At 53.6% G+C, this 26162-nt stretch overlaps 3 protein-coding genes across 4 annotated transcripts in view; 1 reads left to right on the top strand and 2 right to left on the bottom strand.

Annotated features, from left to right (window-relative positions):
- The window catches only part of LOC111533669 (pyruvate carboxylase, mitochondrial-like), a 1148173-nt gene that overhangs the window by 134574 nt on the left and 987437 nt on the right, over nt 1-26162 (bottom strand). The window lies entirely within an intron of this gene.
- Nucleotides 2384-4719, bottom strand: C13H11orf68 (chromosome 13 C11orf68 homolog). Of its 2 annotated transcripts, none has more exons than XM_023186298.2 (2): nt 4490-4719; nt 2384-3796 (listed from the first exon to the last, which is right to left on the bottom strand). In XM_023186298.2, exons 1-2 carry the CDS (start codon nt 4609-4611, stop codon nt 3037-3039), a joined length of 882 nt encoding a protein of 293 aa, XP_023042066.1. In that variant the 5' UTR covers nt 4612-4719; the 3' UTR covers nt 2384-3036. The 2 variants fall into 2 exon arrangements, with proteins under 2 accessions (XP_023042066.1, XP_023042067.1); XM_023186299.2 differs by having other exon boundaries at nt 2384-3793; nt 4490-4718.
- On the top strand, nt 4810-7151 carry DRAP1 (DR1 associated protein 1). Its single transcript, XM_023186300.2, has 7 exons — nt 4810-5124; nt 5361-5433; nt 5529-5622; nt 5924-6043; nt 6150-6243; nt 6464-6552; nt 6920-7151. Exons 1-7 carry the CDS (start codon nt 5083-5085, stop codon nt 7023-7025), a joined length of 618 nt encoding a protein of 205 aa, XP_023042068.1. The 5' UTR covers nt 4810-5082; the 3' UTR covers nt 7026-7151.

Below are 26162 nucleotides of genomic sequence, written 5' to 3'. Positions count from 1 at the left end.
CAGAGAGGGAGAGTGGCTTTCATTCACTCACTCATTTATTCAAGAATGTTTGGCTGAGTGCAGGGGCTCATATTTGTAATTCCAGCACTTTGGGGGGATGAGGTGGTAGGATCGCTTGAGCCCAGGAGTTCAAAGCTGCAGTGAGCCATGATCATGCCACTGCACTCCAGCCTGGGCAGCAGAACAAGACCCTATCTCAAAAAAGAAAGTTAATTTGGCATCTGCACTAGGCTGGGCCCTATGCCAAATGCTGGAGAATAAAGCATTGCCACTGTTCTGAAGGGATCTTACACATAGATGAGAGCAGCAGGTGGGCGGGAGCTGTGGGAGCCTAGGGGACATGCCTGCAACAGTTGGGGTGAGGAAGGATACGGAAGGATCTTGAAGAATTACACCTGAGCCAGTAGGTCTGCAACATGGTGCCAGCCAGGGAAGTGGGCGAGGGTAAGCCAAGCAGAGGCTACAGCACCAGCAAAGGCATGAAAGTGAGAAAGGCCACCATGTGTGCAAGAAAGTCGCACGCAGCTCAACGTTCTTGGACAAGGAGTGCGAAGCAGGGAGTGGAGACAGGATGAGGCAGACAGGTCCAGCAGGAGCTGGAGTCGCCAATTACCTCATTCATTCATGTAATAACTTACGGAGTCATTGTTCTGGCTGAGCACTGTGGTAGGCTCTGGGGACAGGGCTGAGATCTAGCCACTGTTCCTGCCTTCACAGAGCACAGTATGGGCATGGGGCTTAGGGGCCAGCAGGAGACGGACATCAATCAAGCCATTACACAAGTCACCGCACACTCCGGCCATCAGGGCTGCAAGGCAGGTGCTCAAGCAGAAGGAACAGCCCGAAGCCCAGGGTTGTGTGCCAGTGGGTGAAGGAAGTAACAGATGGCTCCAGCAGAGTGAGCATGGGCAGAAAGGGGTGCCCGAGGGAAGCGGGGACAGTCGATGTGAACCAGGTCACAGCCAGTGCAGGAGAGCAGACTCTATCCTGCAGACTGTGGGGAGCCACGGAAGGGCTTTTGGCAGAAGGACATGGCCACTCTGCAGGAGGGATCTGTTGACCTGGCTGTGGAGAACGGAGGAGGGACAAGAGGGTGGAAGTGGCTTGGGAGACAGTGGGTTGTGGGGTGGGGCAGGTCACAGCGATGGAGAAGGGCTGTGTGTGTGACACACTCAGCTATGGAAGAAGCCAGTGCCGCTGACCCCACTTGGGCATCTCTGCGGGACCCATGAGGCGCCTTGGCCCACTTTGGTGGAGTGCAAGGCCCTGGCGGCCCAAGGGAGGCAGAGCACCAGGCTCCAACTTGGAGACCACCCAGCTCTGGGGACTTCCCAAGGCTGGGCAGAGGGAGACTCAGCCCTGGGGAAGCTCAGGGTGGGGAGGAAGCTGGAGAGAGCACTGAGCCAGCATCTCATGACTCAGCCACTTCCACCCAGTCAGCCTGGTGGCATCTCCGCTCCCCTGCTCTAAATTCCGATTTGGTGAGACTGCTGGAGGCTGAGTCAGTCTCCGCACGGCACGAGAGCTGTGTCCCAAGGGGCTCCCTGCCAGACACCCTGGCCTCCAATCAAGGCCAGAGCCAGGCACAGGGCTGGAGAGATGGAGGGGTGCGGGAGCCAGGCTCTGAGGCTACAGCAAGTCCCAGCAGAGCAGGGCGGTCTAGTGAGATCACGTAAGTGAACATGCTTCGTGAGTTATGAAAAGCTGTTTTCCTCGGTGGGCTCAGGGACCTCATTGCCTGAGGAAGGGACTGGGATGCAAGTCCTAGCTCTGCCCACTTCATCGTATGACACTGAGAAAACTCCTTTCCCCTCTTGGCTTCAATTTCCTTGACCACAGAATGGAGCCAACATCTCCTAAAGAGGTTGTGAGAATTAAATTTAATACATATGAAAGCGCTTTGCAAACTGTCCAGTGGGCCCTATGACGGTCAGGATGGTAGGACAGTATGAATGGCGGGGCTTCCAGAGAGACTACCTAGGGTTGCACAGGTTGTTCACTGCACCAGGATGTCCAGCCTAGGGTGCCGAAATCCAGCCCATCCCATCCTCTGCTCCCCAAACCACGTACCCTGGCCTAGGACTGCCTGGGCTTGGTACCTTTCTCTAATATGCACAAATGTACCCTGAGGGCTAGCAGTGGCCCCTCAGACGTTCCCGGAGGGATCAGCCCCTGGAATTATGGGAAATCTCTGAGAAACTGATTTGGGATGGAGGGGAAGTGGGGCTGGTTTTGCAGAGGTTCTTAGAGACAGGGCCTAACCTCAGCAGTGAGGCACAACTTATTGCTGGGGCAGCTGTGGGGGCCTGGCCGAGTCAGCGGGGTAGTCTCTCCTGGCCCTGCCTCTCCCTAGCAACCAAAGCAAGTAACCACCAAGACAGTATTTTAAAAAACACTCAAGACACAGACCCAAGCCGGGTTTTATTGAAATGCTAGGAGCAGGCACATGTCAAAGTAGCCAAGGAAGGGGGGATGGTGGGACAGGCTGTGTGAGTTGGCAGGGATGCGCGGGCCTCATGTCCATGGTCCTGGCATTCCCTCTGCCAGGGGACAAGTAGACACAACTACCCTCCCCCCAAAATGGCATGCTCAGGCCAGTGGGGCCCCTACCCCTGGACCATGAAGGCTCCAAGGAGAGGGGCTGGAAGCACTAAGTTTTCTCCCTTGTGAGGGGGAAGGAAAGAAGGGAAGATGCAGGAGGAAGGGGAGGTATAGCAGGGGATGAGCGTCCCAAGGAAGTCTGTCCTCCTAGGTGTCTGCACCCAACCCATGGTCCTGGGCAGTGGAGAGGAGCAGCACTACAAAGGGAGGCTGAAGGCTCATCCCTCAGGGAACCAGATTCCCCCAGCCTGGCGGGCTTGCATCAGCCCTGAACAGTGGGCAGAAGTTCAAGGGGACTGAAGATGCAGGTAGTTCCCAAGTGACCTAGTAGTCCCCAGAGCTGGGGGGCTTGTCCTTCATGGGACAAGGAGGAAGACAGGAGGATCCATCCCCAGCATGGAGAGGGGAGAGGGCAGTCTCCCCAGTTTGGCCCCTCTAGGTCAGTTCCACGTTGTTGGCACGGTCAAGCACTCGGGAGCCACGGGCACTGCCCCCAAGCTGGAAACGACTCTCATAGAGAGTGGGGCAGAGGTGCCAGCGGTTGGCCCGGTAGATGCCCAGGTAGGTGTAGACATCAGGCTTGTAGGTGAGCAGGCACTTAATGCCTGCTGCACGGATGGCTGAATCCGCCTCCAGTACACCCAAGCGGTCCGTGAAGTCGTCCGTGTAAACACAGATGACCTGGCGCCCACCCTCCTTGGCCCGTGGGCTCACCTTGGCTACCTGAAGCCGGCCTTCAACCACGGCCCGGGCAATGCCAGCCCAGGCATGGTCCAGCTTAAAGCCCGGTGCCAGATGCATAAGCCACTTGCCTGAGAGCACGTGGTGGGTGATGGCGAGCTGGCGCAGGGTGCCCGGTGTGATGGGCCGCCCACTGGTCTGCAGAGCTTCCCAGGTTGCCTGCAGGCCCTGCACATCCCCGGAGTTGGGGCTGTAGCCCTGCCCATACACTGCAATCCAGCCCACAGGCTCTGAGTTGGGTGAACCGGGGTCCCCATAGCGGGTAACTTGGGATGGTGGGTACTTGGCCAGCCAGGCATCCAGCTCAGTGGCAGGCGTCGTGTGGGCATCAAACACTAGCCAGGGGTCCATGTCAGCTGCCATGGCCTCTGCAGCCAGGTGCTCAGCAGTGAAGCCATCCTCACGGCCACCGGGAGAGTCCTCCTCTTCCAGCTCCTCACCTGGTTCCATCCTGCTGTGAGGGAACCGAGTCAGGGCGGGGTCTGAGACAATAACTACAGGTGCCAGACACTGGATTAAACTGTGGCCTTGGGTAAGAGTTACTGTCGATGCGCCTCAGTTGCCTCATCTTTACAATGGGATAACAACTGTTCCTGTCCTGTAGATCCGCTGTGAAAATTAGATGCCTGAGGAGTGAGCGCTCCAGAAGAGTTGCTGCAGTTATTACTATTCTCCTTGACTTACAGACAAGGAAACTGAGGCTCAGAGAGAAAGGACTTGCCCAAGGTCACACCTGTAGTGCGTGGCAGGGCCGAAGGGTGAATCCAGGCGTGGGAGCAACCGGCCCCAGCTACACCTCCCGGCCCTGCCAAGGCCCACCTTTTCCTGGCAAGTATCCGGAGCGCTGGCATTTAATAGAGGAAGGCAAAGAAGCGCACGTTCGCGCAGCTCCCAAGGCCGGCTCTGTAGAGCCAGGCCTCCCGAGAAGGCGTTATCGGGCCCACTTAAAGACGAGGACACTGAGGTCCAGAGAAGGAACAGGCCGTTCCGAAGCCAATGGGGCGGTGCCCGGACTCGAACCTGGGCTTGTTAGAGCCTGCAGGGGCGCCAGGCTCCGGCCGTGCCGCGCCCGCCGCCATTAACGCCCACGGCCCGAGCGGTGCTCCCGCCCCGGCCCTGCCCTGCCCCACCCGCCGCCCGCAGTCACCTCCGGCCTTCGCTGCGTTCGACGCCGGCCCAGCCCCGGGCCCGGTTCCGCTCCTGCCGGGGCTCCGCGCCACCGCCGCCGCGCCCCACCCCCGCCACGGCCGCCGCCGCCGCCGCCGCCATCTTAGCGCCGTGCCACCTCAACAACAACTTTATAGACAAGCGCAGCCACGGGGCGGAGCCGCCGGCCTCAGCGGCCGCAGCGGCCGCGCTGTGGGGCGGGACCGGCAGGGGAAGGGGCGGGGCCGACGGGGAGGTGCTGACTCGGGGGGCGGGGCCATCGCGGGAACCCCGGGAGGGGCGGGCCGCGGGGGGCGGGGCCAACGTTCGCTCTTCTGGCCTTGCGGGCGGGCGGGAGCAGCGGTGCAGACCGGGGAGGGACGCGCACGGCCCGGGAGGCTCCAAGAGGTGGGCACTAGGGCCCTGTGAGCGGCGTCTTAACCGGCGGCGCTAGGACTCCACGGGAAGCGGCGGGGTCGGAGCGGGCGGCACCAGGACCCGGGGGAACCGAGGCGGGCGGGCGGCGAGCAGGCCCGGGAGCCGGGAGGCTGCGGGCGGCGGCGCTGGACCCGACGCGGCGAGAGAGGGCCCGAGATGCCGAGCAAGAAGAAGAAGTACAACGCGCGGTTCCCTCCGGTGAGCACATGGCAGAGCCCGGCAGGAGTGGGCCCGGCTCCCGGGAGGCTTGGGCCCAGTTCCCGCTGGAAAGGCAGGCGCGCCGCGGTGTTCGGGGGCCTGGACGCCCCGCCCCCTCCGTGCCCTCTCCGCGTCCGCGTCCTCCGCCCCCTTTCTCCGGGGATGCCCCTTCCTCCCCTAGCACCCCCTTAGGGGACGGAGGCGACGGGGTCTGAACTCTGCTCCCCCACCCGAAGGCGCGGATCAAGAAGATCATGCAGACGGACGAAGAGATTGGGAAGGTGGCGGCGGCGGTGCCTGTCATCATCTGTATCCTGCCGGGGGCGGGCCGGGTCGAGGGGCGTGGGGGAGGGAGGCAGCGGGTCGCCCTCTCCCGCCCTGGCGTTCTCCTTGACGCCCCTCAGCCCGGGCGCTCGAGCTCTTCCTAGAGTCGCTGTTGAAGAAGGCCTGCCAGGTGACCCAGTCCCGGAACGCCAAGACCATGACCACATCCCACCTGTGAGCGGCAAGGAGCCGGGAGGGGCCGGCGGGGCTGGCGCGGGGAGTTCACACACTGAGGGAGGCAGAGCTTGGATGGCGAGGGAGGTGGGTGGCGGCCGGGACATCAGCAAGGCCACAGACTGGCAGAGGAGGGGCTGGGCGTCCAGGCAGAGGGAGCCACCTGAGTAAAGGAGGGCAGGCCCGGGGGCGGAGATCAGCCTGAGCTCCAGTCTGACATCCGGAGCCCCTTGCTGCCACCCACTGAGGGTTTGGGTGTCTGGGCCCGTCTTGAGTGCCAGCCCCTCCTCACCTCTTCCAGGAAGCAGTGTATCGAGCTGGAGCAGCAGTTTGACTTCTTGAAGGACTTGGTGGCATCTGTTCCCGACATGCAGGGGGACGGGGAGGACAACCACATGGATGGGGACAAGGGCGCCCGCAGGTGGGGCCAGGGCCTGGCATACAGTGGGGAAGGCCAAGGCCACAGGGCTTGGGGGTGGCCAAGGAGTAGGGAGACCTCCGGGCAGATGGACTGTACCTTCCCAAAGGGGCCGGAAACCAGGCAGCGGCGGCCGGAAGAACGGTGGAATGGGAACGAAAAGCAAGGACAAGAAGCTGTCCGGGACAGACTCGGAGCAGGAGGTGAGTGAGGCCCCAGCTCTTCGCCCTGCCCTTGGTGATGGGACAGACAGCCTTGCCCCAGGCTGACCTGGCAGGAGGCCAGCTCTCATCCTTTTCTGCGACCTCTTTGCACCCGGTTTATTTGTAAATTGGAGCTGTGAGGGTCAACTGCTGTCCCTGCCACTCCCAGGGATGGGCTCGTGTCTTTTCTTGTCAACTCTGACCTCTGTGGTGCTCACAGGATGAATCTGAGGACACAGATACTGATGGGGAAGAGGAGACATCACAGCCCCCACCCCAGGCCAGCCACCCCCCTGCCCACTTTCAGAGGTGAGCAGCCCAGAGGCATGGAAGGGTGCTGGCAGACTCCCTAGAGCCAACTTACCCTTCCTGTTCTCCCTGGCCCCTTGGTCTTGTTGATTGTGGCATATTTGGAGGGTGGGAGGAGAATAACTGAGGAGACTTAGGAGGGCTCAAAGGCAGGAGACTGTTCTCCTGAAAGATCCTGCTCCACCCTGCCAGGGCCCGTGGGTGGGCCCTGGGCCTGCCCTGTGTGAGCTGCCCTGGGCCTTGGCCCCATGGATCTGGAGGGTGGTGGGGGGGAGGGTCAGGTGGGGGAGGGAGGGGCTTGGCAGCTGCCCCCATGGAGGGCATGGTGGGGCTCAGGCCTGACTCCCTCCTGCCTTCTGCTCTGCAGCCCCCCGACGCCCTTCCTGCCCTTCGCCTCTACTCTGCCTTTGCCCCCAGCGCCCCCGGGCCCCTCAGCACCTGATGAAGAGGACGAAGAGGATTATGACTCCTAGCGCCTTCTGCCCCCCAGGCCATAGCTCCTTTTAGTTGGTTTTAGTTGCTCTGGGGGGAGGAGAGAAGGTAGAGCTGTTCTTAAATTTATTAAAAAAAATAATAAAAGGGAATCTCAGTGTCTGTTCTAGGCTCTGTGCAGGACATCATGGTTGCCATCCCATCCACCCACCTGCCTTCCCCACATGAAACTGGGAGCTGGGGCCAGGTGCGGTGGTTCACACCTGTAATGCCAACACTTTGGGAGGCTGAGGTGGGCGTATCCCCTGAGGTCAAGAGTTCAAGACCAGCCTGGCCAACACAGTGAAACCCCATCTCTACTAAAAATACAAAAATTAGCTGGGTGTGGTGGTGTGCCCCTGTAATCCTAGCTACTAGGGAGGCTGAGGCAGGAGAGTCGCTTGAACCTGGGAGGTAGAGGTTGCAGTGAGCTGAGATCACACCACCGCACTCCAACCTGGGTGACGGAGTGAGACTCCATCTCAAAAAAAAAAAAATGGGAGCTGGGGCTGCGTCTGTGGCAGGTGAGGTGGCAGTGAGGGGAGAGAGGGATCATCTGGGGAGGGTGGAGGACCTGGCTCTGCTGAGCGCGCCAGGGCTGCCGACAGAAGGCAGGTGGGAGAGCTCGCAAGTGCTGGGCATGCGGGGGACACCTGCCCCGTGGTGCTGCTGACCCCCCGCGGGCTGCTGCCCTGTTCTCAGCAGCCTCTTGTGTCTCTGATGGAGACTGTTCTGCCCCCTGTGCGCTGCTATGAAGGGATAAGTGGGACAGGGAGCAGGTCTTGGAAACTGTAGAGTCCTGTGCCCGGTGTAGTGAAGGGCATGTGGAAAGGAGCAGACATAGCAAGATTGTGGAGGGCCTTGAGGGTGGTTTTTGAGCAGGGCGGTGACACAGTATGTTCATCCAGATAACCTTTCAGAGCAGACCCAGGAGCTGTGTTGCGTGTAAAGCAGAGGCACTCAGGTTGGGGAGGGCACAGGTGGCCCACGTGGGGCCTCCTGGGGCTCGCAAGGCATTCAGTTTTTGTTTTTTTTTTTTTTTTTTGAGACGGAGTCTCGCGTTGTTGCCCAGGCTGGAGTGCAGTGGCTGGATCTCAGCTCACTGCAAGCTCCGCCTCCTGGATTCCCGCCATTCTCCTGCCTCAGCCTCCTGAGTAGCTGGGACTACAGGTGCCGCCACCTTGCCTGGCTAGTTTTTTGTATTATTTTTAGTAGAGACGGAGTTTCACCGTGTTAGCCAGGATGGTCTCGATCTCCCGACCTCGTGATCCGCCCGTCTCAGCCTCCCAAAGTGCTGGGATTACAGGCTTGAGCCACTGCGCCCGGCCTGGCATTCAGTTTTAAAGGTCTAAATGGTGGCGTATGCCTGTGGTCCCAGCAGCTCAGGAGGCTGGGACAGGAGTTCGAGGCAGCAGTGAGCCATGATTGCACCACTGCACTCCAGCCTGGGCAACAGAGCAAGACCCCGTCTCAAAAAAAAAAAATTCTCAAAAAGAAAACGTATACGTATAGTCTGTTTCTTAACAAGCTCAGTGGCTTTCTCAGGGGCACTGGTGGCAGCAGGGAACTGACTTGGAAGTCTGGGTGAGGTGATGGCAGCTGGAGCAGGATGAGGTAGGGGCACAGTGAGTGGTGGGCAGACTTGGGTCCGTGCTGGCCTCAGCCTTCAGCGTGGAGATGGCCGACTGCACATGGAAGCTGAGGGGATTGTTAAGGGCGACCCCCAGGTTTCTTTCTGCAGCAGCTTTGGTGGTTAGGGGCTCCTTCTCTGCTGTGGGACACAGGAAGAACAGGTTCAGCCTGAAGGTCAGAGTGTGGCTGTGATGAATTGGGGGTGCCTGTGAGGCTGCTGAGGGAAGGTGCTGAGTGGATGTGTGAATGTAGGGGGACAAAGATGCGTGTGAGCCTCAAAAGCAGGTGACCTCGCCGAGCATGGGGTGCTGGGGCAGACCACCAAAGGAGATGAGAGAGCCCAGAACCCGTGCCACCCAGGATCCACGGTGGTGCCCATGCAGGTACATCTGGAAGCAGGGAGAGGTCAAGTGTCAGACACCGTGGACAGGAGGTGGCGCCTGCAAGGCGACCCTCAGCTTTCCTGGCAACTCCACCAGTGCTGCTTGGGCCTTGGTGGTGGTTGTAGGGGGTGAGGGGGCTGGAGGTGAAAGACCCAGAGGCGTGTGGAAGCAGTACTTAGGGATGCCAACCACTGACCACTCAGAGTGAGGGGCACAGGAGTGGGGGGTGGTTTATTTACATATGTATTTACATTATATATTGTATATACATAAATTTTTCACACTATATGGATGTATAGGGGTGGTTTTTAGATGGCAAGAATGCAAGCCTTTAGAGAGAATCTGCGGGGATAGGATGGGAGAGAATTGATGGGGTGAGGTGGGGGAACCTCAGGCCAACCTCAACCTGCCAAGGGACAGGGCAGTGAGTGGGTTTTGTGGGGAGGATTGAGGTAGCTTTTTTTTTTTTTTTTTTTTGAGACGGAGTTACTCTTTCACCAGGCTAGAGTGCAGTGGCGTGATCTCAGCTCACTGCAACCTCCACCTCCCAGGTTCAAGCGATTCTCCTGCCTCAGCCTCCTGAGTAGCTGGGATTACGGGTGCCCGCCACCATGCCCAGCTAAGTTTTGTATTTTTAGTAGAGACATGGTTTCACCACATTGGCCAGGCTGGTCTCAAACTCCTGACCTCAAGTGATCTGCCTGACCTGGCCTCCCAAAGCGCTGGGATTACAGGCATGAGCCACTGCGCCCAACCAGAGGTAACAATTTTTTTTTAAATTTTAAATTTTTTGTTTTGTTTTGTTTTGGAGCCAGGGCCTCTCTTTGTTGCCTGGCCTGGAGAGCAGTGGCACGATCACGGCTCACTGCAGCCTTCTGGGCTCGAGGGATCCTCCCGCCTCGTCCTCTGGAGTAGTTGGGACTATAGGCGTATAGTATGTGTGTGGTGTGTGTGTGTGTGTGTGTGTGTAGAGATGAGGTCTCACTATGTTGTTCTGGCTGGACTTGAACTCCTGGGCTCAAGTGATCCTCCCACCTTGGCCTCCCAATGTGCTGGGCTGTCAGACGTGAGCCACCACACTTGGCTGGTCTTCACAGCTTTTATCTGATGGTGTCTGACTTCTCTGTGAAGCGGGGGGTGGGTCTCTTTCCCTGAGTGAGAGACCCAAAGAAGGAGAAGGTGGGTTAAAACAGCCAAGGCTGATGGGAGGGTCAACGATTTGAGACATGGAGAGGGGACAGCCCTAGGGAGCTGGAAACGGGTGTCTGCAGGCCCTGCCTGCCTCTGGGTGCCCCGCTTTGGTGGCAGTGCCTTTTTTGGTTTCCTTTCAGGAACCATCTCTCTGCTGGGACCTGTGCTTTGTGCACTTGAGCGCCCTCCCCGGGGCTGAGGGGTGGGAATGGCACACCAGGCTAGCCCATCACAGAGCCACCCACACTCCACCACTGATTGGTGCAGGGGTGGGGTCCTGAGCCCTGGGACTTCAAGTGGGACCATCAGGAAAGGGTTTTGACAAGATCGCTGCAAGATGACAGCGACCACATTGGGGCAGCAGAGCTGGCGGAATGAGTGTGGGCTGCCGGGAGCTGTTGGAAGCAACTTACTACCCTGAGGGAACCATCCTGCCTGAGAACAAAACCAGCACAGAGAGCAGAGCCAAGAGGTCCAGAGACAAGAGCTTCCTGATGCCATCTGGGCACCTGGGGCTGAGCTGGCTCGAGGTCTGTGGACCTTGGACTTCTTAAGTCACATGAGCCAATAAACATTTCCCTCCTCTAAGCCAGTTGGGTTTCTGTCACTTGTCATTGAAAGAGCACTGATTGACATAGGGCCTGTGGACAGGAGGTGGATCCCACTGGCCCAGGGGCAGCTTTCTCTCAAAACAGATTGGGGGTGGACCCAGGGAAGGTAGACACTTGGGGTCACCAGAGCAGAGGTTGTGCCAAGTGCGTGTGAGGAGTGGGAGAGGGAAAAACCCTTGGAAGCCTATTGGCTGGGTCCATCCAAGAGGTGAGGGTCAGAATGGGGAGGGTTCAGGGTGACGCCTGAGAAGGCAAGGAGGCCGGGGTGCAGGGTGCGACCCTCACTGCATCCAGGCAGAAGGCCCGAGGAGGCCTAGGTGGGCAGGAGGAGCTGCCTGGAGCAGCTGGCCTGCACCTCTGTATTCTTGGCCTGCTGGTTCTGCCTTGAGGTGGAGCACTTAAGACTGGAACCTCTGGAGCCAGGCCCAGGGTTCAAATCCTGACTCCTCCACTTACTAACCTCAGACAAATTCTCCAACTTCTCTATGCATCAGTTTTCTCATCAGATGCATCTGATGTTATCAGACTAGTTGTTACCTATGTTAATTATATGTACTATATATTTTCTTTTTAAAAACATATGTACTATATATTTAATAGTCACTCCTCAGTATCTGGGGTATTGGTTCCAGGACCCCCATGGATACCAAAATCCTTGGATGCCCAAGTCCTGAAGTTGGCTCTGCAGAACCTGCCAACAGGAAAAGCCAGCCTTTCATATCCACGGGTTTCACATCCTGTGAATATTGTATTTTTGATCTGTGGTTGGTTGAATCCACAGACTTAGGACCCGCAGGTGTGGAGGGCCAACTGTACTGTATATATCTGTATGAGGGCAAAGCTTGCTGATGTCACAAAGCCCAAACATACAGGTTCAAATGCAATGGAAGTTTGTATCTGGCTTACGTGAGGTTCATAATGGGATTTATCTGATCAGTGGGCAGTACTTCTCTAAGAGGGGCTTCAGGGCCTTGGCTCTTGTGGTACCATCTTAGCCCATGATTTCCAAAGTCACTGTGGAAGGGGAAAGCTCAGAGCCCATGGAGGTTTTTATGGGCTGGGATGGGAAGTAGCCCAGTGCCTCTGCCCACCTCCCACTGGCTAGTAATTTCTGCTGACCTCACAGGCCACGCCCAGCCTTTGCCGAGTGTTAGGATGCAGCCTCCTGAGACAGAGGGCAGGGGCCCAGGGGAGATGGTGTTCCTGCCTGGGTCACGTGGCCTCTGGGTGCCTCCTAGGAGTGGTGAAAGATGGCCTCTGCCCAATGGGTGCCACTGGACACTGGGAAGGGGCAGCCTATCAGTGTCCTGTCTGCAGAGCTCCGCTGGGGAACCAATGATTTTCTCTTTTTTCTAGCCATGAGACACCTTTAGCCTAGTCCGTCTGAATGTCTTGCTCTGATCTCAGCTGCGCCCAGGGTGCAGGTGTGACCAGTATGTGGAATGGAGAGCAGCTTCTGAGGCTGGCATGGCAGCCAACAGTGACACTCCCTGCCAGTTGAAGAGCCACTCTCTATAGCCCACCACAGGGTTCAATCAGCAGATGTTTCTTGAGCACCCAACATCATTACTCAGCAGGGAAATGAGATAATAGTCACCCACCCATTAAGAGTCTGACATCCCTGGCCAGGCGCGGTGGCTCATGCCTATAATCCTAGCAGTTTGGGAGGCCAAGGCAGGCAGATCACCTGAGGCCAGGAGTTGGAGACTAGTCTGGCAAACATAGTGAAACCCCATCTTTACTAAAAATACAAAAAATTAGCTGGGTGTCGTGGTGGGTGCCTGTAATCCCAACTACACGGGAAGCTGAGGCAGGAGAATCGCTTGAACCGAGGAGGCGGAGGCTGAAGTGAGCTGAGATTGCACCATTGCACTCCAGCCTGGGCGACAGGAGCAAAACTCCATCTCAAAAAAAAAAACAAAAAAACAAAAAAAGAGTCTGACATCCCCAAGTACTAGAGAGGAGGAGGCTACACAACACTCATACATGGCTGGTGGAAATGTCAGTAGGTACAACCACTTTGGAAAACCATTCAGCAGTTTCTTATTAACACACACACTTCCCCTATGACCCAGCAATTGCACTCCTAGGTAGGTACCCAAGAGAGATGGGGGCATAGGGCCACCGGAAGACATGTACGAGACTGTAGCCCCAAACTGGAAACAGCTCAAATGCCCATCAGCAAGAGCGTGAATACGTAAATGGTGGAATTTGGTATGATAGAACAGCAGTAAAAGGAACCGCTGTCAATGCAACACCGTGCATAGATCTTGTAGACCTTACGTGGAGCAAAAGAAGCCAAACCAAAAAGGACATGGGCCAGGGGCAGTGGCTCACACTTGTAGTCCCAGCACTTTTGGAAGCCAAGGTGGGCAGATGGCTTGAGTTCAGGAGTTCAAGACCAGCTTAGGTAACATAGTGAGACCCTGTCTCTACAGAAAAATACAGACATTAGCTGGGCCTAGTGGTGCCCGCCTATAATCCCAGCCACTCAGGAGGCTGAGGTGGGAGGATGGATTTAACCCAGGAGGTAGAGGCTGCAGTGAGCTGAGATTGCTCTACTGCATTCCAGCCTGGGCGACAGAGTGAGACCCTGCCTCAAAAATTAATTAGTTAAAATGAAAAAGAGTACACACTGATGTAATTCATTTAAGCCACGCTCAGGAACAGGAAAAACTAATCAACGGTGATGGAAGTCAGTACATCTGTAAGGGGTGGGGATTGGCTGGGGGTCGGGCACAGGGAGCCTCTGGAAGTGTTCTTCAACTTGAACTGGGTTACATATAAAACGATTAAGCTGTACACTTAAGATTGGTGCACTTCTCTGATATCTTCCTAAAAGTTCTACTTAATCTTTATCTATCTATTGAGACCCTATTGCATGCCAGACACTGTTCTAGGTAGTGGTGATTAAGTGAACAAAATGTTCTTGGAGTTTATTTCTGAAGCGGTGAGACAGACAATAAAGATGAATCGTGCCGGGCACGGTGGCTCACGCCTGTAATCCCAGCACTTTGGGAGGGTGAGGTGGGTGGATCACCTGAGGTCAAGAGTTCAAGACCAGCCTGGCCAACATGGTAAAACCTTGTCTGTACTAAAAATACAAAAAACTGGCCGGGTGTGGTGGCAGATGCCTGTAATCTCAGCTACAAGGGAGGCTTGGGCAGGAGAATCACTTGAACCCGGGAGGCAGAGGTTGTAGTGAGCCAAGATTGTGCCATTGCACTCTAGCCTGGGCAACAAGAGTGAAACTTCGTCTCAAAAAAAAAAAAAAAAAAAAAGAATCGCATGTCAGATGGTGATCCATCATGCTCTGGGAAAAATAAATAAAGCGTAACAGGACGTCCAGGGTGAGAAGGGAGGCCTGCATTTTTTTTTTTTTTTTTTCCGAGACAGAGTCTTACTCTGTCTCCCAGGCTGGAGTGCAGTGGCACAATCTCAGCTCACTGAAACATCTGCCTCCTGTGTTCAAGCGATTCTCCTGAGTGGTGATTGAGGCAGTGGGAGCAGAGGAGACCACAGGGAAACTGACAGATGAAATCCAATCCTCCCAGCCTTTGCCCTTGCTGTCCCTCTGCCTGGAGCCGTCTCCCCACAGAGGGCTGTGAGCCCGTGCACTCCATACTCACTGTCACCAGAGTCTTCCCCGAACCCAGTTAAGAATGCTGGCCCCGGCCGGGCGCGGTGGCTCAAGCCTGTAATCCCAGCACTTTGGGAGGCCGAGACGGGCGGATCACGAGGTCAGGAGATCGAGACCATCCTGGCTAACACAGTGAAACCCCGTCTCTACTAAAAAATACAAAAACCTAGCCGGGCGAGCCGGACTCAGGGGCCACCAGCTCTGGACTCAGCCTGCCTTAGCTGAGAGGTGTCCTTGTGGCACTGGCAGCCCCTTGGGCCTGAGAAGCTTGGTGCAAAGGGAGAAGAAAGAGGCATGGGGAACCTACCACACCCCTGCCCTGGGTGCTGCTGGACTTGGGGCCCCAGAGGCCGGGGAAGGAGGCAGAGGGGTAAGGAGAGTTGAATGACTGAGTGAACCTGCTCGTCCTCTCCCAGCCTCATCCCTGGCCTGGTCAGGGAGCTGACGTGCTCTGGATCTGTTGACTTTCCCTTTCCCTCTCTGGGCTTTGCCCTCCACAGCCATGAGATAGGGCTGCGGATGCCTCCCCCGTGGTTCATGAGAGGCAGGAGGCGCTGCAGCAGTGCGTTGCTCTGTGCTTGTCAGGTCTGAGGCCACTGTCGGTTTCTCTGCACCCCCGAGCCCTGCTCTAGGAGAGATGTCCTCATACCCCCACCTTATGGATGAGGAGACTGAGGCTCTAGAGGTGAGGTAATGGCCCAGAGGTAGGCAGCAGCTTGATCTAGGCATATGTGTCGTCTAGGACATGGAGAGGTGGAGTTAGCTTAACCCCCGATACACACCCAAAGGCCATCCCTTTCTCTGGCGCAGGGACAGTTGGCTCCAGGACATAGATACGACCAAATTCCCACTCAACTAGGCTACAGGCCCCGAGGCAGGGGACTGGCGCCCATGATCTGGGCAATCTACCAGGGGCCTGGTCCCTCCCCTCTTTGGTGCAGGGCCTTTGATGAGAGTGGGTCTGGACTTTCTCGGGAGCTCCTTGTAGCCAGGAAGTGACAGGGCTGTGTGACTACTTCCCATCATCAGAGTGAACTATCTTTATTCTGAAATCCCATTTTTCCTATTGTGTGTGTTCAAATGTCGTTTTAAAAAATGGAATAAGGACTAAGATTTTGGCCAGTAATCAGAGAGCTGCAAATAAAAACAGGATCCCACACAATGCCCATCAGATAAAACAGAAAATCAGATAAAACCTGTTGCTAGTAAGGCTGCCAGTGAACGGAATTCTGGCATTTGGTGGGCGTGTAAGTTAGTGGGGATGTTTGAAAGGGCATTTTGGCAGTTGTGTGTCCCTGGCAGGTCCACTCCTGGGTTAAACCTCTCACAAGCAGACAGATGTATCCCAGGCATGGTTTGAGGTGGCAGAAAAATCAGTGTCCATCACTGAGCAACTGCCTGGGCAGAGAGCAACAGGGATGGAGCTTAAATGCAGAGTGCTGAGTGAAAAACAGTCAAATAGAGCACCAGAAACAAAAAATGCAGACATACACAGGAATGCTCTATACAGCATTTCCGCCACTTACTCTGTTACCTTGGACAAGTGACTTTAAGCTGTCTCTACCTCTGTTTTCTTTTTTCTTTTTCTTTTCTTGAGACAGTCTCTCTCTCTGTCGCCCAGGCTGGAGTGCAGTGGAGCAGTCTTGGCTCACTGCAACCTCCACCTCCCAGGTTCAAGCGGTTCCCCGGCCTCAACCTCCTGAGTAGCTGTGACAACAGGCACATGCCACCATGCCCAGCTAATTTTTGTATTTTTAGTAGAGACAGGGTTTCACCATGTTGGCCAGCCTGGTCTGGAACTCCCGACCTCAGGTGATCTGCCCGCTGCAGCCTTCCAAAGTACTGGGATTACAGATGTAAGCCACCGCACCTGGCCTATTTTCTTTTATAAATAAATAAAAGAAAGACAAGGGAATGGCACTTGTGATCCAGGCCCTCCACCAGGGGTCTGGTCCCTCCCCTTTTTGGTACAGAGCCTTTGATGAGAGTGGGTCTGGACTTATACACAGGTGTGTATGTGGAACAGGGCATGGAGAGGTGAAGTTAACAACCTATCCTGCCACACCTGAGGCCATTCCTTCCAGGTTGCAGGGATGCTCAGCTCCAGGACATGGATGAGACCATATAGATACAAATATATATGTATATGTCTCTCTATACACAAATATATACATATTTATATGTATATGTGTGTGCCTATATGTGTGTGTGTGTATATATATACACATATATTTTTTGAGAGATGGGCTCTCACTTTGTTGCCCAGGCTGGTCTCAAACTCCTGACCTCAAGTGATCCACCCACCTCAGCTTCCCAAAGTGCTGGGATTACAGGCATGTGCACCCCCGCCGGCCTCTACCTCTGTTTTCTTTCTTTTCTTTTCTTTTCTTTTTTTTTTTTTTTTGAGGCGGACTTTCTTGTCACCCAGGCTGGAGTACAATGGCACTATCTTGGCTCACCACAACCTCTGCCTCTCGGGTTCAAGCGATTCTCCTGCTTCAGCCTCCTGAGTAGCTGGGATTACAGGCATGCGCCACCACGGCCGGCTAATTTTGTACTGTTTTTAGTAGAGACAGGGTTTCTTCATGTTGGTCAGGCTGGTTTCAAACTCCCGACCTCAGGTGATCTGCCCGCCATGGCCTCCCAAAGTGCTGGGATTATGGGTGTGAGCCACCGCGCCCGGCCTACCTCTGTTTTCTAATCTGTAAAATGGGGATCATAATAGCACCTCCTTCAGGGACATGTGATGGTTTCATGAGATATGATACGTAAGTTGCTCAGCATAGTGCCTGGCATAGAGTAAGTACCCAACAACTGGTGCCTGCTGTTACAGACATTTATGGAAATAAGATCCTGGAAAGCAGATTGGAAGGGCATGTGCCAAACAGACAAGGGGGCGTCGTGGATCAGGGCAGCAGGAATAAGACTGGAATGCAGGGAAGGGGAAAGCCCATTGAAAAGGGAAGCTTCAGGCCGGGCACAGTGACTCACGCCTGTAATCCCAGCACTTTGGGCGGCCGAGGTGGGCGGATCACCTGAGGTCGGGAGTTCCAGACCAGCCTGACCCTCATGGAGACACCCCATCTCTACTAAAAATACAAAATTAGCCAGGCGTGGTGGCGCATGCCTGTAATCCCAGCTACTAGGGAGGCTGAGCAGGAGAATTGCTTGAACCCGGGAGGCGGAGGTTGCGGTGAGTTGAGATTGCGCCATTGCACTCCGGCCTGGGCAGCAGGATCGAAACTCCATTTCAAACAAACAAACAAACAAACAAACAAAAGGGAAGCTTTTGAGGGCCCTATGGCTGCATGGAGTGTCCCAAACTAAGGCGCATGTCTGCTTGATTCTATGCACCCTGTGTTCAAAAAACAGAAAAGATATTGTCAGAATGGGCCCAACCTTAGGGGACAGCATCCCATAGGGCAGGGTAAAGCATGGCCCTACAGGATTCATGGGATCATACATTGTCTTCATTCAGTCACTCAAGAAGTATTTGCTGAGCACTTACTCTGTGCCAGGCTCTGCTCTGGGCTTGGGGAAGGTGAACTCAGAGAAAACACACAGAGCCTCTGCTCCCAAGCTCGGTCCAGTTGGGGGAAGGGGCAGCAGGCTGATGGTAAACAAATAGGCACACACACGCCTCTACAGGGGTAGTGGGGAGAGGGGACCCCAAGGAGGCCAGGGTGTTGAAGCTGCAGTAAGCAAGTGGGTGGGCAGGGCCCTGGTTCCTCGGGGTGGTGGCTGCCCTGGTTTTAGCCACGGATGCTCTTCCATCCCAGCCCGGTGCCCAGGGTCGGTTTCACTTTCCCCTTACTCCTTTTCTTAGAGTTTGGTTTCTGTTTTGTGGGTTCCCTGCCCCCCTTCCGCCTTTGCCTGGAGTTGCAGATTAGCTTAGTGGTTCTCAACCCTGGCTATACCTCAGAACCCTGGGGAGCTTTTTTTTTTGCTTTTTTTTTCTTTTTGAGACAGAGTCTCATTCTGTCTCCCAGACTGGAGTAGAGTGGCGTGATCTCGGCTCACTGCAAACTCCGCCTCTCAGGTTCAAGTGATTCTCCATTCTGCCTCAGTCTCCCCGGTAGCTGGAATTACAGGCACTCGCCACCATGCCCAGCTATTTTTTTTTTTTTTGTATTTTTAGTAGAGACAAGGTTTCACCATGTTGACCAGGCTGATCTCAAACTCCTGACCTTAACTGTTCCACCCGCCTCAGCCTCCCAAAGTGCTGGAATTACAGGCATGAGCCACTGTGCCCGGCCAACCCTGGGGAGCTTTAAAATACCCAGAGCTTTAAAAGATCTGCGCCGGTCTTCAGTTAGATCAGAAGCCCTGAAGATGGGCCTTCCCAAACTCTGGTCTCCTCTTCTTAACTCGGTGAGAATAGTGGTTCCCTTCCAGCGCAGCAGCAGGAGAATCACCTTAGGCAGGCGGTGGGACCTAGGCAATGTCAGGGCTCCTCTCCTTTATCTTCCGTTGCTCAGGGATCACAGCCCTGAGCTGCCCTTTGCCTAATATCTGAAAACACTTGTTTCCTGTGCTTTGTCCAGTTTCTTAACTGTTTGTAGAGAAAGGGCAATTTCAGTTCACCTTTCTTCCTCAAGGCCAGAACTCAGAGTCCCTCCTCATCCTTTGAACTCCCTAAATCCTTCACCTGTCACCTCTCCAAGTTTCTTCCCGTGCTCTGGCTGGGATCGTAACTGTGCGTGCAGGTTTCACCTCCACTTCTGGAAAGTGCCCCTCTCAGGGGCACAGGGCCTGTCAGATTCACGTCTGTGTCTCCAGGATGTCTCGCAGGGCCTGGCACGTGGTAGGTATGTGGTGCGCATATTTTTGTGCATGGCTCTGCTCCTTCTTCCTTCAGGCCACTCCAAATCATATCCATATCCCTAGAGAACTGACGCCCACCCCACTCCAACCAGGTGGCACCTCCAGGACCGCTGGTCAAGATATCCTCTCCACGGCCATTGGTTCAGGGGTGGCCATGAGATTCAAGACAGCACACGTGGCCGGGCACGATGGCTCATGCCTGTAATCCCAGCACTTTGGGATGCTGAGGCAGGCAGATCATCTGAGGTCAGGAGTTCAAGACCAGCCTGGCCAACATGGCAAAACTCCATCTCTATTAAAAATACAAAAATTAGCTGGATGTGGTGGTGGGCACCTGTAATCCCAGCTACTCAGGAGGCTGAGGCAGGGAGAATTGCTAGAACCTGGGTAGTGGAGGTTGCAGTGAGCCGAGATCGCACCACTGCACTCCAGCCTGGGCGATAGAGTGAGACTCCGTTTTTAAAATAAATTACCCAGTTCCAAGTTTTCTGTTATAAGCAACAGAAAACGGATGAAGACATTTATTTTTATCTTCATTAATTTATTTCGGCCAATTGCATGCCAGAGAGACCTGGCTACTACAAGACATCATTGTATACTTGCTGAATAAATGAAATAGTATTGATTAATTTGCAAACCACGTTCCCAGTGCACCTGAGGTGGCTTCCAAAAAGAATAAGGAAGGTAAAATTTAAAAAACAGAAATGGAGATTCAAGAATGTGGATGGGTGCAGTGGTATACACCTGTGGTGCAGTGGTATACACCTGTGCTACCAGTGGTGCACTCCTAGCTACTCTGGAGGCCTGAGGAGGGAGGATCACTTGAGCCCAGGAATATGAGTCCAGACTCGGCAACATAGCAAGATGTTATCCCTAAAAACAAAAACATTTTAGGCCGGGTGTGGTGACTCAAGCCTGTAATCCCAGCACTTTGGGAGGCCGAGGTGGGTGGATTATGAGGTCAAGAGATTGAGACCATCCTGACCAACATGGTGAAACCCTGTCTCTACTAAAAATACAAAAATTAGCTGGGTGTGGTGGTGCACACCTGTAGTCCCACGTACTCGGGAGACTGAGGCAGGAGAATCTCTTGAACCCGGGAGGTGGAGGTTGCAGTGAGCCAAGATTGCGCCACTGCACTCCAGCCTGGTGACACAGCAAGACTCTGTCTCAAAAAAAAAAAGAAAAACAAAAAAAATTTAGGCCACATGGGAAGGCTCATACCATAATTCCAGCACTTTGGGAGAGCAAGATAGGAGGATCACTTGAGGCCAGGAGTTTGATACCAACCTAGGCAACATAGTGAGACCCTGTCTCTAAAAAAATTATTAAAAAATGTTTAAAATAAAATAGTAAAATTTAATTAAAAGAGAAAATAAAAATCAGAAACAATAGCATAAATATATAAATATGCAACCCATAAAGGCCCATAAAGGTGCTTTATTGATTCAATATCAAATTTAGTTCTGAGCTTTCTGGCAGCCAAAGCAAAAAGCTTTTTTTTTTTTTTTTCCCAGAGAAAACTTCTTTAGTGCAAAGAAATTTTTTCCTAGACTTCAGCTGCAAAGGAACAGTTTCAGATGGGGCCCACAGTGTGATGTGACGAAGGCCGATCCCAGCCACATTCGTACAGCCAAAGCCTGTAATGAGCCTCCCACAATGAGCCCTTGGAGAATGGGTCCAGGCGATTCAGTTGTTCTCATTTGGGCTCGCCTTGACCTCTCAGTGCCTCTTGTTATAGTTGGTCGCTTTCTTCCTCTTTGAAACACTTTCTTCACTTGGATGGGGGCCCTCACTCTCTTGGCAATCTTCTTCCCCACTGTGGGCTCTGGTCTCGTCTCCATGGCCACATCTCCCTGACCTCTCTTGACCTCTGAATGGTGGCAGGCCCAGGCTCAGACCCCTCCCCTCCCCTCCCCTTCCCTGCCCTCCCTTCCCCTCCCCTCCCTTCCTTTCCCCTCCCCTCCCTTCCTTTCCCCTCCCCTCCCTTGCCTTCCTGGCCCAAGTCCTCCAGTCGTCTTCCGGGATGACAGACCACTGTTTCCACCGCAGGCCCTCCAGTCTAATTTCTACTCACAGCCAGAGGGAGTGCAGCCATTACATTTTTATGCCATTTCCTCACCGTCCTGTGATCACCTAAAGTTACTAAACAAATCTCTATTAGAGTGCCCAGTTTTGTGTAGTAGCCAAATCCCAGAACTTGATTTAGAATGAAGTATTCTTGGGCTGGGCGTGGTGGTACGCACCTGTAGTCCCAGCTGCTCGTGAGGCTGAGGCTGCAGGGATCGCTTGAGTTTGAGGCTGCAGGGACCCGAGATGGCACCACTGCACTCAAGCCTGGGCAACAGAGAGAGAGTTTGTCTCAAAAAAAAAAAAAAAGAACAAAGCGTTTTCCACTGCTGGCCATTGCAGCCCCCACTGATAAGGAGTGGGGGAAGTCGGGTCTGCGCCTCTCCCTGGCCCCACTCCCAGGCTTGAGAAGACGCTGCCTTTGGAGAACAGGGAGGGAGGGCAGAGTGCATGCTGGATTGACACTGGTGTCAGATGGCATCTCACTCCCTGGGTGGCAGCTGTCTAAAGCTGGCTCCTGCCCTCTGAGAGTTTTATGGGCTCCCTTATGCACTACCCCCTTGACTGAAACTCCTGGGAAAGGGGCGGCGCCTCTCTGTTGACTAGCTCTGGTTTTCTTTCAAGTGGCATGCACTAACCCACTCTGTTGCATACCCTGTGCCAGAGAAAACAAGTCCGTGGGGCCAGACCCCTTTTTCCGTTCCCGCTGTCCAGTGCCCACTGCAGTTCACCTCCTTTCTGGAGGCCTTCCCTACCAGTGACCCACTGGGGTGCCATGACTGCAGGGAGCCCACCTTGAGCTCTCTGGGGGGCTTCCTTGAAGCACTTCTCACCAGATTTGGGGTTAGAAGGCAGCTCCCCAGCTCCACCCCTGCAGACTCAGTGCCATAGCAACTCTTTCCAAATCAAATCACTGCCCCTTTCAAATCCACCCTTGATCCCTTTATACTCTTGAGGTGGATGAGGGGCTTCGAGAGTGGCAACATGGGTTTCTGCTTTCTTTAAAATTCTGCAATTTGGCCAGGAGCAAGCACTTCACTTCGGCATTTCATAGCTGTTCCATTCTGGAGCCTCAGTCGAATATTCTTTCATGCTGTTCATCCTTAGGACAAACCCAGAATTCTTTCCCTGGCTACCAGGCCCCACGTGATCTGACTTTTGAGCCCCCCATGGAGGTTTATTTATTTATTTTTTTTGAGACAGAGTCTCACTCTGTCGCCCAGGCTGCAGTACAGTGACGCAATCTCGGTTTGCCACAACCTCCACCTCCCGGGTTCAAGCCATTCTTGAGCCTCAGCTTTCGGAGTAGCTGGGACTACAGGTGTATGTCACCATACTCGGCTAATTTTTTTGTATTTTTTGGTAGAGACGGGGTTTCACCATGTGGCCAGGCTGATCTCAAACTCCTGACCTCAAGCGATCTGCCCAGCTCGGCCTCCCAAAGTGCTAGGATTACAGGTGCGAGCCACTGTGCCCAGTCCCCCATGGAGTTTTAAAATATCAGAATACCAACCTAGGCACAGTGGCACACACCTGTAGTCCCAGCTACTCAATAGGATTGTTCTAGTCCAGGAATTTGAGTCCAGTCTGAGCAGCATAGCAAAACCCCATTTCCAAATAACATAAAATATCAAAATACCAAAAAATATTACAAATAATTGTATGTTGGTAAATGTAGAAACTTAAGCAAAGTAAATATATTTCTGAGAGAATGTGAAATCTCAAAATTGGCACAAAAATATCAAAACTTCAGTAGACCCAAAACCAGGAAAGAAAACTGAGTAGCTCATGCCTGTAACCTCAGCACTTTGTTTTGTTTCATTTTTCAGACAGAGTCTCACTCTTGTTGCCAGGCTGGAGTGCGGTGACGCAATCTCGGCTCACTACAACCTCTGCTTCCCATTTTCAAACAATTCTCCTGCCTCAGCCTTCTGAGTAGCTGGGATTACAGGCACCAGCCACAACGCCTGACTAATTTTTTTTGTATTTTTAGTAGAGACGGAGTTTCACCATGTTGGCCAGACTGGTCTCGAACTCCTGATCTCAAGTGATCCACCTGGCTCAGCCTTCCAAAGTGCTGGGCTTACAGGTGTGAGCCACCACTCCCGTCCTAACCTCAGCACTTTGGGAGGCTAAGGCAGAAGGATCATTTGAGACCAGGAATATAAATTCAGCCTGGGAAACATAGTGAGACCCTGTCCCTTGGGGAAAAAAAAAAAACACTAAAATAGGCAGGGCACAGTGACTCATGCCTATAATCTCAGCACTTTGGGAGGCTAAGGCAGGCAGATAACCTGAGGCTAGGAGTTCGAGACCAGCCTGGCCAACATCGTGAAACTCTGTCTCTGCTAAAAATACAAAAATAACCCGGATGTGGCAGCACATACCTGTAATCCCAGCTACTTGGGAGGCTGAGGCATGAGAATCACTTGAACCCAGGAGGTGGAGGTTGCAGTGAGCTGAGATCAACTACTGCACTCCAGCCTGGGTGACAGAGCAAGACTCCGTCTCAAAAAAAAAAAAAAACAAAACTGAAAGAAAAACTTGTAATCTGAGACTCCAACGTGAAAGAACCCAACAGAAATGTTTTATAGGGCGGTTCTACCAGCCTTTGGAGGAACAGATGGTCCTTATCTCATACCAGTTGTTACAGAAGACAGAAAGAGAGAAGGTTGCCCAATTTCTTTTTTTTTTTTCCTTTTCTTTTCTTTTTTTTGAGATGGAGTCTTGCTCTCTCGCCCAGGCTGGAGTGCAGTGGCGCGATCTTGGCTCACTGCCAGCTCCGCCTCCTGGGTTCATGCCATTCTCCTGCCTCAGCCTCCTGAGTAGCTACAGGCGCCCGCCACCATGCCCGGCTAATTTTTTGTATTTTTAGTAGAGACGGGTTTCACCGTGTTAGCCAGGATGGTCTCCATCCCCTGACCTCGTGGTCCGTCCGCCTCGGCCTCCCAAAGTGCTGGGATTACAGGCGTGAGCCACCGCTTCCAGCCCCAATTTCTTCTATGACCCCCGCCCCCAAGCCAGGTAAGGACAGTTTCAGAAAAGGAAAGTCTGTACACAGCATTTCATTGTGGACACAGATGTTAAGCATAAACTAATAGAATAGAATATAGGAAAATACCCCACCTAAGGATAGGAAAAGGGTATCTTAAGACTCCCAAACTACAAAGCTCTATTCAGAACATTTATGAATCTAACTCCATCAAAATTAAAGATTTTTTTTTTACCAGCCTTAAAAAAAATTAAGGATTTCTGGTCAGGCACCACGGCTCACACCTGTAATTCCAGCACTTTGGGAGGCCGAGGTGGGTGAATCACTTGAGGTCAGGAGTTTGAGGCCAGCCTGACCACCATGGTGAAACCCTGTCTCTACAAAAACTAGCCGGTCGTGGTGGCACATACCTGTAATCCCAGCGACTCCGGAGGCTGAGGCAGGATAATTGTTTTGAACCTGGGAGGTGGAGGTTGCAGTGAGCTGAGATGGCACCACTGTACTCTAGTCTGGGTGACAGAGCGAGAATTCGTCTCAAAACAAAAACAAAAACAAAAACCAGACATCATTTTATGACCACAGGTTTAGTCAAAATTCAAAAGGTGAATAATGTCAATGTTTGGTGAGAATGTGGGCAGACAGAAATCCTTGGTCCTCTGTAGGTACATAAACCGACACAGCCCTTCTCTCAAGCAATCTGAAATTAGGTGTATGTTTATGCCAAGACCTTACACTCTCAGTCCTGGATAAGTAGGCCAGAGAGATTCTCATGCAGGTGTACAAAGAGGCAGGGGCGTTGACCAGGCTGTTCTTTGTGAGAACAGGAGTTGGGAGCCAGTTTGGCATCCACTGTCAGAAGGATGAATTAAGTAAAGCATACAAAGGGAAACTACAGAACACTATGCAACGGTCAGGATCTACAAGGCTTTTAAAACACAGTGCAGGCTGGGCACAGTGGCTCACGCCTGTAATCCCAGCACTTTACGAGGCCGAGACCGGCAGATCACCTGAGGTCAGGAGTTCAAGACCAGCCTGGTGAACATGGTGAAACCTGGTCTCTACTAAAAAAAAAAAAAAATACAAAAATTAGCTGGGCGTGGTGATGCAAACCTGTAATCCCAGCTACTTGGGAGGTTGAGGCAGGAGAATTGCTTGAGCCCGGGAGGTGGAGTTTGCAGCAAGCCAAGATTGCACCACTACACTCCAGCCTGGGCAATATATTGAGTGAGACTTTGTCTCAAAAAAAAACAAAACAAAAAAACAAAAAGTGCTAGCAGGGGAGGGTAGCATGTGCCCACAATCCCAGATACTCGGGATGCTAAGGCGGGAGGATCTCTTGACCCCAGGAGTTTGAGGCCAGCCTGGGCAATATGAGACCTTGTCTCTAAAAACAAAACAGATGGGGCATGGTGGTTCATGCCTTTAATTCCAGCTTTTTTTTTTTTTTTTTTTTTTTGAGATGGAGTCTCGCTTTGTCACCCAGGCTGGAGTGCAGTGGCACTATCTCGGCTCACTGCAAGCTCCACCTCTCGGGTTCATGCCATTCTCCTGTCTCAGCCTCCTGAGTAGCTGGGACTACAGGTGCCTGCCACCACGACCGGCTAATTTTTTGTATTTTTAGTAGAGACAGGGTTTCACGTGTTAGCCAGGATGGTCTTGATCTCCTGACCTCGTGATCCTCCTGCCGAGGAGGATCCCAAAATGCTGGGATTACAGGCGTGAGCCACTGCGCCCGGCCTAATTCCAGCTTTTATTTATTTATTTATTTATTTATTTATTTATTTATTTATTTATTT

Source organism: Piliocolobus tephrosceles, chromosome 13, assembly GCF_002776525.5.
Source record: "Piliocolobus tephrosceles isolate RC106 chromosome 13, ASM277652v3, whole genome shotgun sequence".
Taxonomy (NCBI): domain Eukaryota; kingdom Metazoa; phylum Chordata; class Mammalia; order Primates; family Cercopithecidae; genus Piliocolobus; species Piliocolobus tephrosceles.
The sequence above is the reverse complement of the archived record's forward strand: the minus strand, read 5'-3'. Positions and strand labels throughout refer to the sequence as shown.